The 15,172-nt window shown below is 44.8% G+C and overlaps 1 protein-coding gene across 1 annotated transcript in view; it reads left to right on the top strand.

Annotated features, from left to right (window-relative positions):
• The window catches only part of LOC126471280 (serine protease filzig), a 151,443-nt gene that overhangs the window by 130,771 nt on the left and 5,500 nt on the right, over positions 1 to 15,172 (top strand). Inside the window, exons 6-7 of the mRNA XM_050099399.1 lie at positions 9,337 to 9,602; positions 14,036 to 14,190. Coding sequence (XP_049955356.1) covers positions 9,337 to 9,602; positions 14,036 to 14,190 — 421 coding nt within the window. The remainder of the gene's footprint in view (positions 1 to 9,336; positions 9,603 to 14,035; positions 14,191 to 15,172) is intronic.

Genomic DNA, 15,172 nt, shown 5'->3' with positions numbered 1-15,172 from the left:
ACATTAATGAAACAGAAAAACTGCAGGGACGGAATCCTGACTGGAAATGGAAGGAAAAGGTCCTATGAATATGTGTCCAGAAATGGGCGGCGTGCGTGCAACGACAACAAATCGTCCCGGAATACAGTACAGAGCTGCATCGCATCCACGTCACAACAGATGTTCAAAGTGGCCCCAATGGGATGCAATGCACGCGTTCAACGTCGCATCTTGGATTGCTGCACTCTTTTGCACGTTCCGACTTCCCTTCGAATAGCGTCACAGGATTCGTGAACACGCTGTTGAAGGGTCTGCACATCAGGAACTGGTTCAGTATACACAACGCCATTCAGATGCCACCAGAGGTAAAAATCCAGGGTGTCTAATCCCGGTGATCTATCAGGCCATGCTATAGGGCCTCCGAGTCCTATCAAATGTCCGGAGGAGATGTTGAGATGTCGGTGAACTGTAACGCGGAATTGGGGTGGTGCTCCGTTATGCAGGAACTACATAACCTTTCGTATTGCCAAAGGTACATTCTCAAGCAGCCCGGGCAGAGTATTCCGCAGAAAGTCAAGGTACGTTCCTCTGTCGAGGCGTTGCGGAATAATAATCAGTCCAAGTATGTGGTTAACAAATATCATTGCCCACGCATTGATGCTGAATCGACGCTGATGAGACACCTCAACGGCTCCCCGAGTATTGTTTGTACCCCACAAATGACGACTATGAAGATTGATAACGTCAGCTCTGGTAAAGATTGCTTCCTCAGTAAACATGGCTGATGACAGACATCCTACAATTGTGATGGTCTGGTGCAAAAACCGTCGACAAAATCCTCTCCGTAGAGGGAAATCTGCTGCTGATAATCCCTACATTCGTAGCAGGTGACAGCTGTGGTAACGGTTGTCATGCAGGATACACATAATAGTTCTTTATCTTACACCATGTTGCCGGGCCACTTGAGTGGAGTCAATATCGTGTTGAACCCAGTCCTCTACATCTGGAGTACGCACAGTCCACCGCCTCTCTGTACGGTGTGAAAGGACCCACGATCATACAAACGCCTAAAAAGGGCTTGAAATATTGTGTAGTGTAGTTGGTGTCTATGAGGGCACTTGTTTTGATATAGCCGTGCTGCCTCTCGACCATTAGGCCGTACACAAACACCCTCTCGGCTTGTTCCCGGCATGAATACCGGACCATTCTGCTGCTTACAGAACGCTGCGTCAATCACACAGGCTGCAACACACAAGGAACACACAGCATGTGATCAGAGGAACTTTCATTCGTCGGCGCCATCTACCACGGTAACGATGTATTTCCGGACACATGTTCATAGAACATTTTTTCCTCCACTTCCAGTCAGGAATCCGTCCCTGCAGTTTTTCGGTTTTAGTAATAAATTTATGATATTTCAGAAACGACGGCCTAGTTTATACAGTGTCCAGTAATTTCTCCTTACGTTTGTAACGGCAGCGAACAGAAATGTGTGACAGCAGTACAAAAAAAATCTCGGTAATAACTTGACTGGTGATTGGTCTGGAGAAGGTTAAGGATAATCAGGTAAGAGTAGGAGATAGATGAAAGAAATAAAAAATACATTGGGATGATGAAGATGTGGTGTAGCTTACAATTGGTTCGCCTCTTACTTTAAGAACAGAAAGCAGAAGGTAATTCAACGCAATATTGAGAGTGGTAGTGATGTTCAGTCCCAATGGGGCACTATTAAGTGGGGCGTTCCCAAGGCTCAGTGCTGGGGCCACTGCTGTTTCTTATTTATATAAATGATATGCCTTCTAGTATTACAGGTGATTCAAAAATATTTCTGTTTGCTGATGACACCAGCTTGGTAGTGAACGATCTTGTGTGTAATATTGAAACATTATCAAATAATGTAGTTCATGAAATAAGTTCGTGGCTTGTGGAAAATAATTTGATGCTAAATCACAGCAAGACTCAGTTTTTATAGTTTCTAACTCACAATTCAACAAGAACTGATATTTTGATCAGACAGAATGGGCATATTATAAGCGAGACGGAACAGTTCAAGTTCCTAGGCGTTCGGATAGATAGTAAGCTGTTGTGGAAAGCCCATGTTCGGGATCTTGTTCAGAAACTAAATGCTGCTTTATTTACCATTAGAACAGTATCTGAAATAAGTGACAGTTCAACACGAAAAGTAGTCTACTTCGCTTATTTTCATACGCTTATGTCGTATGGTATTATTTTTTGGGTAATTCTTCTGATTCAAAAAGAGTATTTTTGGCTCATAAACGAGCTGTTCGAGCTATATGTGGTGTAAGTTTAAGAACCTCTTGTCGACCCCTATTCAATAGTCTGGGAATTCTGACATTGCCCTCACAGTATATATTTTCTTTAATGTCGTTTGTTGTTAGCAATATTAGCTTATTCCCAAGAGTTAGTAGCTTTCACTCAGTTAATACTAGGCAGAAATCAAATCTGCATGTGGAATGCACTTCCTTGACTCTTGTGCAGAAGGGAGTGCAGTATTCTGCTGCATCCATTTTCCATAGACTACCACAAGAACTCAAAAATCTTAGCAGTAGCCCAAACACTTTTAAGTCTAAACTGAAGAGTTTCCTCATGGCTCACTCCTATTCTGTCGAGGAGCTCCTGGAAGAGCTGAAAAATTAAGCAAATTCCAGTGTTACATTGTTGATTTTCTTTATTTAAACTTACGACTTGTCGCCTGAATATGTTTCTTATATTTCATGTTATCTGTTTCTACTACCGTGTTATAATTTCATGTATTGACTCGTTCCATGACCATGGAGACTTCTCCTTAATTTGGTCCCACGGAACAATAAATAATAAAAACATGGAAGTATTGGCAGAAATACTGGTTCACTGTTGCACACACGGAAAACTGAGATGTTCCCAGAGGAAGGCTGCACAAAGGTATCAATGTAGACAAGTCTTCGGTGTCTTTTCAGGGTGTTGCATCCTTTCCTCTTTAGATTCCAGACCACATTTCGCATGCATTGACTTCTGCTAAGCGTCTTTATGTCAGCTGCCAAATAGTCTTACATCATTCGTTTACAGTCAACATGTTAGCGCTAAAGTTAAAAGAAAAATGAGAACCAATATCTGCTCTACAAAGAACATTTCGACTGGGCCAGGTGGCATAGGGGTATAACGTTGAAGTCGCATTCTGGTAAGCGGCTGTTCAAATACCCGTCCTGTCATACAAATTTTAGTTTCCTGGGGTTTTTTCTGAATCTCTTAGGACAAATGCCTGGCCTCCTTTCATTTTAAGGTTTCAGCGTTCTGAGTAAAAAGTGACTGAGCGGGCATTTTCGATTTGACATGTGGGCTTCGGAACGTGCTGGAGCCTAGATTTAAAACTTTCGAAACATATCAGTTCTTCTGAGGAACACACACAATTTATTATAATCGAGATGGCTAACGATATCCAGGGTCCATCTCACTACTAGGTTCAACACTCACCTGATAGAAAGTGTACGCAGAAGCATACTAGTCACCTGGGGGCTCATGTGGCCATCATTGTAACCAAATGCAAACGATACTTGTCCGATATGTAACCTGTTATTAGCCTGACTATATAAATGCCTTCGGATAAGATTATAGTTTTTGGCATGCACTGCCGATGCAGGCATTAGTTCATTATTTATCAACGCGGTCCTTCATTCAATTTTGTGATATGCTGAAGCTCTTATTTGATGTTACTTCAGAAAATGTTGATTCTTTGTTGTTGACATCATCAGTTATACTAACAATGGTCATTTCATTTCTCTCCGATAATTTGTTCTTGATTACGCAATTTTTGTTGCGTATTATAGACTGTAATTAGAATGATATGAGTCAAGGAGACGGTCGCCTCTTTTAGAAAAGTTAGAAGTTTGCAAACACACAGGAAATGTCTTTATTATTATTATTATTATTATTATTATTATTATTATTATTGTCATTATGGTTTATCAACTTAACCATCTGCAAATCATATTGTACTAAGCTCTTTACATACTACGTTTAGTGTCACTTCTCATTTTCTGATAGTTTATCTACCTTGTTTTATGAGAAACTTACCTTAGCACCTGTTCCTTGTTAATCACCTCTCAGTGTCCATTATTATGACAACTATTGGTCGAAACTGCGTAGTTGGTCACTACTTTTCACGTTTTTACGCGTGTACGCTTTATCACCATGAATTTGTTTCATTCTTTCCAGGTTGGAAAATGTCATCATCGCCATAACAATTTTATTATTGTACAGATTTCATGAGTTTTGAATTTGTTAAATCAATCCATGCAGGATTGATTTTGTCCATTCATTTAAGATAATGAGTAACCCAGCCAACTTTGAAAGCAAAAAACACTGCCTCTTCTGTTAGACTTCATATACCATGTGTAAGCTTGTACATCTTTAAAGGATCTTTGGACTAACTGCTGTCATGACGAACGAACCACTGCAGAAAAACTGCAACTGAATCAGCTACTTATTTTTTAGTTTTCATATAATGTCCACATTTCTAACCGTTCTTTAAATTAAATTATTTCGTAATTTCTTTATTTTCAGTTTTCAAGCTAAACTGTAGGCACTGGAAGCTCAGCTGGACTGAATGGACAGTGCCTCGACAAGAGGTTATAAGATGATTGTGAATGAAAGCAAAATAAAGTTAACAGAATGTACCTGAATAAAACTAAGTGATGCTGAGGCAGTTAGATCAGGACATGATAAACAAAAAGCAGTAAATGCGTTTTGCTATTTGGGCTGCAAAAGAACTGACGATGGAGGAAGTACAGAGGGTTCGAAAGGCAGACCGGCAGTAGCCGGAAAGGCATTTCTTAAATAGAGAAATTTATTAACAACGAATATGAATTTCCATCGTCATTTTCTTCCATTTTTTATCGTTTCCTAATTGCTTCAAAGTTCATGGAGGTAGTCGATGTGATCAAAAGTATCCGGACACCTATCTGAAAGTAACTTACAAGTTAGTGGCGTCCTCCATCGGTAATGCTGGAATTCAATATGGTGTTGGCCCACCGTTAGCCTTGATGACAGCTTCCAGTCTCGCAGGCCTACGTTCAATCAGGTGCTGGAAGGTTTCTTGGGGAATGCAGCCCATTCTTCACCGAGTGCTGAACTGAGGAGAGATATCGATGTCGTTCGGTGATGCCTGACACGAAGTCTGCGTTCCAAAACATCCCAAAGGGTTCTATAGGATTCAGGTCAGGACTCCGTGGCAGCCAATCCGTTACAGGGATGTTGCTGTCGTGTAACCAATCCGCCACAGGCCATGCATTATGAACAGGTGCTCGATCGTGTTGAAAGATGCAATCGCCATACCCGAATTGCTCTTCAATACTTGGAAGCAAGAAGGTGCTTAAAACATCAATGTAAGCCTGTGCTGTGATAGTGCCACGCAAAACAACAAGGGGTGCAAGCCCCTCCTTGAAAAACACGACTACACCATAACACCACCGCCTCCGAAATTTACTGTTGTCACTGCACACGCTGGCAGATAACGTCCACCGGGCATTCGCCATACCCACACCCTGGCATCGGATCGCCACATTGTCGTGATTCGTCACTCCACACAACGTTTTTCCACTGTTCAATCGTCCAATGTTTACACTCCTTACACAAAGCGGGATATCGTTTGGCATTTACCGGCATGACGTACGGCTTATGAGCAGCCGCTCGACCATGAAATCCAAGCTTACTCACCTCCCGCCTAACTGTCATAGTACTTGCAGTGGATGCTGATGCAGTTTGGAATTCCTGTGCGATGGTCTGATAGATGTCTGCCTCTTACACATTACGACCCTCTTCAACTCCGGCGGTCTCTATCAGTCAACAGACGAGGTCGGCCTGTAGGCTTTTGTGCTGTACGTGTCCTTTCACGTTTCCACTTCACTATCACATCGGGAACAGTGAACCTAATAGGATGTTTAGGAGTGTGGAAATCTCAAGTACAGACGTATGGCACAAGTGACACCCAATCACCTGACCACGTTCGAAGTCCGTGAGTTCCGCGGAGCGCCACACTCTGATCTCTCACAATGTCTAATGATTACTGACATCGCTGATTCGGAGTACCTGGCAGTAGGAGGCAGCACAATGTACCTAATATGAAAAACGTATGTTTTTGGGGGAGTTCGGATACTTTTGATCACATAGCGTATGTTACATCCTTGCCGCTAAATGAAAGGCAGTTTGCTTTTGGCTATACGTGTTTTATTTGTAAAGCTTCTTCAGTGGTTTGAACACATGTTTGTTTTTGTACAGGATGTTCGTAAATTCCCGTTACAGACTTCTATTACTTGTAGAGGGGAGTAAGTTAATAATATTCTGAATAGAGACCCATGTCCGGAAATGTACCGTTTCCGCACTACAACTATTTGATAACATGGTAGTAAGGCGACCACTTTTTACAAGTTATTTTTTAGTCGTGACACAGTACATCACTTGTTTTACTTGTCTTACGGTTCCACTCACTAATAAACAAAGAAACAAAAAGGAAACTTAATAAGTTTTCACAAACACTCTTCCAATTCGGATGTGCGGCTTCTCCTTGGAACACTACAGTCACGTCTGCTGATTGTGAAGGTACCCCTCTCTGGAAGTCGTATTGTAATTGTGGCGAAAAGGTTATGCGATGGAGTAGGACGTTGTGGTTAATGAGCTTGATAAATGTGACAAGCAACTCTTCCATTACCGTGAGCTTCGCCACACAGTGCGATCATTTTGGCGTATTCTGCAAACGTGTACTCAACGATGTTGCTCTAAAACTCACGCTCAACTGAATGAGCCTCGAACGAGGTAAGAGTGGTAGAATGGACGTCAAATGACATCAGCGAATCCGATGCATCCCTGCTGCATACCTTCCTAGTTAACTTGTTTTCAAACGGCTGCAGCACGGAAACGGTACGCTTCCGGACAAGGGTTCCTATTCCAAATATTATATACTCACACCCCTCAACAAGTTCTAGAAGTTTTAAACGTAATTTCCGAACACACTGTGTAAATGCATTGTGTAATAGTTACATGTGTGTAACTACACTCCTGGAAATGGAAAAAAGAACACATTGACACCGGTGTGTCAGACCCACCATACTTACTCCGGACACTGCGAGAGGGCTGTACAAGCAATGATCACACGCACGGAACAGCAGACACACCAGGAACCGCGGTGTTGGCCGTCGAATGGCGCTAGCTGCGCAGCATTTGTGCACCGCCGCCGTCAGTGTCAGCCAGTTTGCCGTGGCATACGGAGCTCCATCGCAGTCTTTAACACCGGTAGCATGCCGCGACAGCGTGGACGTGAACCGTATGTGCAGTTGACGGACTTTGAGCGAGGGCGTATAGTGGGCATGCGGGAGGCCGGGTGGACGTACCGCCGAATTGCTCAACACGTGGGGCGTGAGGTCTCCACAGTACATCGATGTTGTCGCCAGTGGTCGGTGGAAGGTGCACGTGCCCGTCGACCTGGGACCGGACCGCAGCGACACACGAATGCACGCCAAGACCGTAGGATCCTACGCAGTGCCGTAAGGGACCGCACCGCCACTTCCCATCAAATTAGGGACACTGTTGCTCTTGGGGTATCGGCGAGGACCATTCGCAACCGTCTCCATGAAGCTGGGCTACGGTCCCGCACACCGTTAGGCCGTCTTCCGCTCACGCCCCAACATCGTGCAGCCCGCCTCCAGTGGTGTCGCGACAGGCGTGAATGGAGGGACGAATGGAGACGTGTCGTCTTCAGCGATGAGAGTCGCTTCTGCCTTGGTGCCAATGATGGTCGTATGCGTGTTTGGCGCCGTGCAGGTGAGCGCCACAATCAGGACTGCATACGACCGAGGCACACAGGGCCAACACCCGGCATCATGGTGTGGGGAGCGATCTCCTATACTGGCCGTACACCACTGGTGATCGTCGAGGGGACACTGAATAGTGCACGGTACATCCAAACCGTCATCGAACCCATCGTTCTACCATTTTTAGACCGGCAAGGCAACTTGCTGTTCCAACAGGACAATGCACGTCCGCATGTATCCCGTGCCACCCAACGTGCTCTAGAAGGTGTAAGTCAACTACCCTGGCCAGCAAGATCTCCGGATCTGTCCCCCATTGAGCATGTTTGGTACTGGATGAAGCGTCGTCTCACGCGGTCTGCACGTCCAGCACGAACGCTGGTCCAACTGAGGCGCCAGGTGGAAATGGCATGGCAAGCCGTTCCACAGGACTACATCCAGCATCTCTACGATCGTCTCCATGGGAGAATAGCAGCCTGCATTGCTGCGAAAGGTGGATATACAATGTACTAGTGCCGACATTGTGCATGCTCTGTTGCCTGTGTCTATGTGCCTGTGGTTCTGTCAGTGTGATCATGCGATGTATCTGACCCCAGGAATGTGTCAATAAAGTTTCCCCTTCCTGGGACAATGAATTCACGGTGTTCTTATTTCAATTTCCAGGAGTGTATATTACGTTTTCTCATGTTTCTCTTTTGTTTTTGAGGTTAGAACCAACTACTGCAGCACAAGTTTCGTGAGGTAAATTATCGTTTGGTGTTACTTACGATTTGCAAAGTTGCTAGTTCATGTGTGTGGTGCTGGAGATGTGTTTATTTGGTCCCCATATTCCAGATAGCCGGTTTCCGGCGTTTTTTTTTTATCAACACTACAAACAGGCAACAAAAGGGCAAAATATTCGGAAACGAGTGGATCGGATAACTCATGAAGAGATTTTGTATTGTGTTGTGAAAAAAAAGAAGTTTATGGCACAACTTGACTAATACAAGGAGCTGGTTGATAGAATACATCCTGAGCCATCAATAAATCGCCCGTTTCGTAATGGAGGGGAATGTGTGGAGTAAAAATTGCAGAGGGTGACCAAGGTTTACCTACAGTCAGCAACTTCTTGTGGATAGAGGTTGAAATAATTATGCAGAAATGAAGAGGCTTGCACTAGATAGACAAACGTGGATCGCTGCATCCAGTCAGTCTTCAGGTTGAAATCTACCACAAACAATGATACTCCTAAGGGAGTCTCATTTCTTGTTCATCTGGCGAATATCAGATTACACTTTTCGTCACGTGCTTGAGAATCAGATAATTGGGCTGGGTAAGACTGATTCATCAACTTTTCTCCGCTTACTGCACACTTCCTGTCAACCGCAGGTGGAGGGAAAACTTTGATCACGTGTATCTACACACTCTTATGTGTGTGTGTGTGTGTGTGTGTGTGTGTGTGTGTGTGTGTGTGTGTGTGTGTGCTCCTCGACTGCGAGGAAAACAAAAGACGAGCTGGCACGATAGCAGTGGAGAAGCAGGTGTGGAGACAAGTTTCAACATGAGCGGCGCGTTGCAGGTTCCTGGCAAACCTCGTGGTGGTGTTGGGCGAGTACGATATCACGGGCGAGCTGGAGTCGAAGCGATCCGTGACGAAGAACGTGCGGCGCGTAATCGTTCACCGACACTACGACGCGGCTACGTTCGCCAACGACCTCGCCCTTCTGGAAATGGACTATCCGGTGACGTTCGACGAGCACATCGTGCCGATCTGCATGCCCAGAGAGAACGAAGACTTCACAGGCCGCATGGCTACGGTCACCGGCTGGGGCCGCCTCAAATACGGTCAGTATCTCCATTACTGTTTCGCCATCTGTGTATCCCTTTCCACTTTACGCAGAAAACTGTGTTAAACTCCATCGACAAAAGTTCAGAATTTGTTCTTGGACATTTTCTGAGTATTTTGGTGTAAGGTACCCATAGTTTTCGCTGTCTAGAGTAATAATGTAATTACGATTCATTTGGTTTGTTAGCTCAGATATCTTTGTTTTTGTGACAATACCTAAACAACAGTACAGTGAACATGCCTTTAATATGCAGTCACTAAGACTGAAGATTAGGTCTTTCGTAGGTGCCTATGCATAGTGCCATGCTGTGCTCTAAATAGCGTCGTTAGGCGCCCTTCCATTGCATTCAGTGTACCCATAAATGATGTGCATATCGGCCAAGTGTTCATCAATAAACGTATCCGTACTGCTGTATATCACGGCTAACGTACAACTAACACTGCCAAAAAAACACATCTGATAGCGAGCCGAGCGGTATTGAATTCAAACTTGTGAGCGAAGACTGAAGTGGGCATTTCTGTTGTCAACATGAAGTACTGTCAGTGAATGGAAAAAGTTTGCTTCCATATGAGACATACAGCACATACCGTCGACATTTGCACGGATGCGCAGATATTTTCACTGCAGCACAGATCAAAAAATAATGGGGATAAGATACCAAATGAAATACAGTTCCTTTGTAGCAAGCTACCGGAGTGGTCCCTTATAGCAACATATCCAGGATATATCGATGATCAATTTCTGAAATTCTGTTGGTGGAGTTCAGGTTCACACTGTATACAGTGTTGTTATCATCTGATTCATTAATTTCTGCAATACTATGACTTCCTCTACAGGGGTTCAGATTTTATGTCACCTTCGTCAAAACGATTCAAAAATTACACCTTAACCTTCTGTTCATGACCAGGTCATTACAAATTGAACAGTCTGATATAGTACAAAGATAGGAAAGGAAATCATTGATGTCTTTTTCAAAGAAACCATACCGGAATTTGCCTTAAACGACTTAGTAAATTAGGAAAAACACAAATTTGAGTGGTCCGGCGAGAATTTCAAACCCACCCCTCATAAATACTTCACCACCTAGCTAGGTAACAGTGCTAGAATTAACTTGTTACTATGGTGACGCTGGATCAAAACGTCGTTTCCAGATCGCGATAATGTGGGTTCTAATTGTCGTGCTGTCATCCTGTCTCAGGCTTGCCTCGATTCGCCTTTACCATGCCAAGACACTTCCGAACAAGATATTTGAAATTATTTCTGTATTCCCCGTCTGATTCCTTCCCTTTTTAAGAGAAAACTGAGCCAGTGCTCTGCCAATCACGCCCTCGACTTCGACCGAATTTTACAAGGTAATTGAAATTTTGAAAAAGATAATTTTTCGAATTTATTAACATCTTTGAAAGTCGTTGACGTATTGATCTTTGGGTTACTCCTTGAGAAAATAGTCTGGCACATGATTAAGAAGTCTTCTGATGCGAGGAAGCCGCATTTTAAGAACAACATACTTTTGAAAATGTGCGCCATTTCAGGAAACATTGACAAATGTTAGGAAACATTTCGAGCAGCCGCTCGCCTCAGAACTGCAGGAGGAAACCTACGGGTTCACAGAATTCAAGGCATCGTTCACATTATGGAACCATGAAAGACGTCTGTTTATACGGTAACATGAGTACCTTAATACTTGTATTGCTCAGAAGTTTTCTTCAGACTGCTGAAAAACTTGTCATAAATGAATTTGATGTTCTTGGTGGCCTTGTAAATCCCAGTCAGTACCTAAGTACTGCATTAGGCATGACCGAGTGGGGTGGCACAGAGGTTAAGGCACCGGGGAGGACGACGTTTCAAGGCCCGTCTGGGCACCCAGATTTAGACTGCCACTGGTTTGTCTCATCTGGTTAAGGTAAATTTCAGGATGGGTTGCTTAGAAAGGACGTAGAGGATTTGCTTCCCCCTCATCCTCCAGTCCGAGCAAGTGCTCCGTCACAAGTGACCTCGTCGTTGAGGGGACACTTAATCACGGTTCATTTTACATTAGAAACTGGACTCGAGAAACCGTAAATCTCAATCACTACCTGAGTAGAAGGGAGGTGAAGACGTCTTTAGTATGCAGTCCACCTAAAATTGGGTCTCGCAGTGCTACATTAAGTGCGGGAGACGAAGGATGCTTCAGATACTAGTCAGCCATTTTGTCTTACGTCTTCCATGATTCACCTTCATCATGCCAGATTAATTCCTGAACGGCTTTTTCGACTGTGCTACGTGTGATTTCTTCACGACTCTTTGGACAAACCGAGCTAATACTCTTTACCGCCCGAGCATTACACCTTCATCGAGGTTAGACCACTGATGAATTCGTTGCCACTTATACGTCTGCCAAATAACGAAACCTCTCTGAGACAGCGCTGCCTAACATGGTGTAGGAAAACCGTTGGCATTCAAAACAGTTTCCAGTCGTCTCGGAATGAATAAATTCAGGTCCTGTATGGGTTTCAAGGGAATCCAACAGCACTCTTCTTGCAAATTAGTGGCAAGTCAGTTAACGATGATGGGATGGGTAGCAATCACGCCCTTCTCTCTCCAAAGTAGACCACAAAGGCTCAATAATAATGAGAAGTAGTCACTGTGGTGACCAGGGAAGGTGCGACACTTCATCCTCGTGCTCACAAAAACAGTCCTGGACAATGCGAGCTACGCGACAGGGGCCCAGTTGTTCGGAACGCAGAATCACCATTTGGGAACAAACATTCCACCTCATCAGCCAAAATGGTCACGTAAACATTAGCAGTAATGCGACCTATCAGAGTAACCATGAGACCCACAGACTACCATGGACTGCCGAAATTGTAAACAGTGTGCAACAAGAATCGTACTACCAAATGACTTTCTTCTATTCCTCCATATTCCAGGTTTTATGGCTTAGGCCCATCGTTTTCCTATTATGGGCATTTGAACCACTGATGAGTGGCTTTCGAATTCCATCTCTCACTACAGTTACCTACTTATCGAGCTCCCTTTGTGTTGATTTGGTGCTGACAGGGTTCGCGAGACGTTCAGATTTGCAGTCACTTTTGCAGCTGTCGTCCTTATATATTTCGCCACAAACTTCTTCATTAACCGTCTGTCACTGTCACTCAACACACAGTTTCTTCTGCGTTGTGACTTAACGGATGATGTTTTCCTGCTTCGATAGGGCGCCTCTTGAAACACCGACCACTTCGGCTCCCTTGGTTACGGAAGCAGCCACCATAAGAGCACTAACAATCTGACTGTGTTCCAATTCACTCAACTCCGACATAACGCACTCTCAACTACACAGAACCCTGTTGCGACCACGACTGACGCTTGCAATGTATTGAGGACATTGCACAGGTACCGTTCATATTCAGTTAAAACAGTGCAATCGACAGGCTTGGCTAGCACATGCATTCATGGTCAAGCATGCATTTCTCACGGTTTTTCCATGGTTTTGTCCAAACCCTGTAGTCCCCACCTGCAGATAGGCAACCCAATGAACAGAGTTCCAAAGCGCGCTGCTGTCGCACCTTCCTGGACAATTCGTGTCAGGGACTTAAATCTCTTGCACGACCCGCCAGGGTAGCTGAGAGCGCTAACGCGCTGCTTCCTGGACTCGGGTAGGCCCGCCGGCCCCGGATCGATTCCGCCCGGCGGATTAACGACGACGCCCGATGTGCCGGCCAGCCTGGATGTGGTTTTTAAGCGGTTTTCCACATCCCTCTAGGTGAATACCGGGCTGGTTCCCATGTTCTGCCTCAGTTACACGGCTCGCAGGCATCTGAACACTTTCGCACTATTCCACGGATTACACTCGATGCAGACAGTTGGGATACACTAATTCCATGCCAGGGGGTATGGGGTGGCGGCAGGAAGGGTATCTGGCCACTCCTTAAACATTAACATGCCAAATCCGATTAACAATTGCTGACCCTGCGTAGCTGCGGGACAAGGCTCAAGCGATAGATGGACTTAAATCTCTTGCACGAACATGTTGACATTTGCCGGTCACAAACGGTGCTCATATAGATCGCCTGTAATGCGATGCTCTATCAACTGATATGTGTCTTTTTCAGTATTCCTTATAGTTTTCACATAGCCATCTTTTGAAACCCCAAGGGTTCTTGTGAATAGCCCTGTAATTGCTAGCTCTACACTTGGAAACGTGTAGACTCTAACTAAAAATCGTGAATTTAAGTTTCGATGTTAATCTGTATGTAATGTGCTGTTTTCTTCTGGTACTGAACCTGTCCCTACACAGATCTGCCATTGTGATGATGAGTTACGATGCGTTGTTTGAAGGGTGTTAGAAGACGATGGCGAAGTATATAACTGTGCATTAGTTAAGGAATTCAGAGATTTCCAGTAATCACTATTTACGACTGTTTTGACCATACTTGTGCGTGTTTTGTTCAGGGGGCGGAGTGCCGAGTGTGCTGCAGGAGGTGCAGGTGCCTGTCATTGAGAACAGCGTCTGCCAAGAGATGTTCCAGACCGCCGGCCACTCCAAAGTCATCCTCAACAGCTTCCTGTGCGCCGGATATGCCAATGGCCAAAAGGATTCCTGCGAGGTAACTACCATACTTTTCTGCATTACAGAAGAATTTCACTTTCACATATCACTACACAGTTCCGTCAACTTCTTCCCTCTTGTGCTAGTGATGGTGTATTAATGCTTGTAAAATAAGTCATAACTTATTTGTCGCTGTATCAAAAAATACACTACTGGCCATTAAAATTGCTACACCACTAAGATGACGTGCTACAGACAGGAAGAAGATGCTGTGATATGCAAATGATTAGCTTTTCAGAGCATTCACACAAGGTTGGCGCCAGTGGCGACACCTAGAACGTGCTGACATGAGGAAAGTTTCCAACTGATTTCTCATACACAAACAGCAGTTGACCGGCGTTGCCTGGTAAACGTTGTTGTGATGCCTCGTGTAAGGAGGAGAAATGCGTACCATCACGTTTCCGACTTTGATAAAGGTCGTATTGTAGCTTACCGCGATTGTAGTTTATCGTATCGCGACGTTGCTGCTCGCGTTCGTCAAGATCCAATGACTATTAGCAGAATATGGAATCGGTGGGTTCAGGAGGGTAATACGGAACGCCGTGCTGGATCCCAATGGCCTCGTATCACTAGCAGTCGAGATGACAGGCATCTTATCCGCATGGCTGTAACGGATCGTACAGCCACGTCTCGATCCCTGAGTCAACAGGTGGGGACGTTTGCAAGACAACAAACATCTGCGCGAACAGTTCGACGACGTTTGCAGCAGCATGGACTATCAGCTTGGAGACCATGGCTTGACGCTGCATCACAGACAGGAGCGCCTGCGATGGTGTACTCAACGACGAACCTGGGTGCACGAATGGCAAAACGTCATTTTTTCGGATGAATCCGGGTTCTGTTCACAGCATCGTGATGGTCGCATCCGTGTTTGGCGACATCGCGGTGAACGCACATTGGAAGCGTGTATTCGTCATCGCCATACTGGCGTATCACGAGGCGTGATGGTATGGGTGCCATTGGTTACACATCTCGGTCAC

The sequence above is a fragment of the Schistocerca serialis genome, chromosome 3, assembly GCF_023864345.2.
Source record: "Schistocerca serialis cubense isolate TAMUIC-IGC-003099 chromosome 3, iqSchSeri2.2, whole genome shotgun sequence".
NCBI lineage: Eukaryota > Metazoa > Arthropoda > Insecta > Orthoptera > Acrididae > Schistocerca > Schistocerca serialis.
Note: the sequence above shows the minus strand (reverse complement) of the source record. Positions and strands in the feature narration are given on the sequence as shown.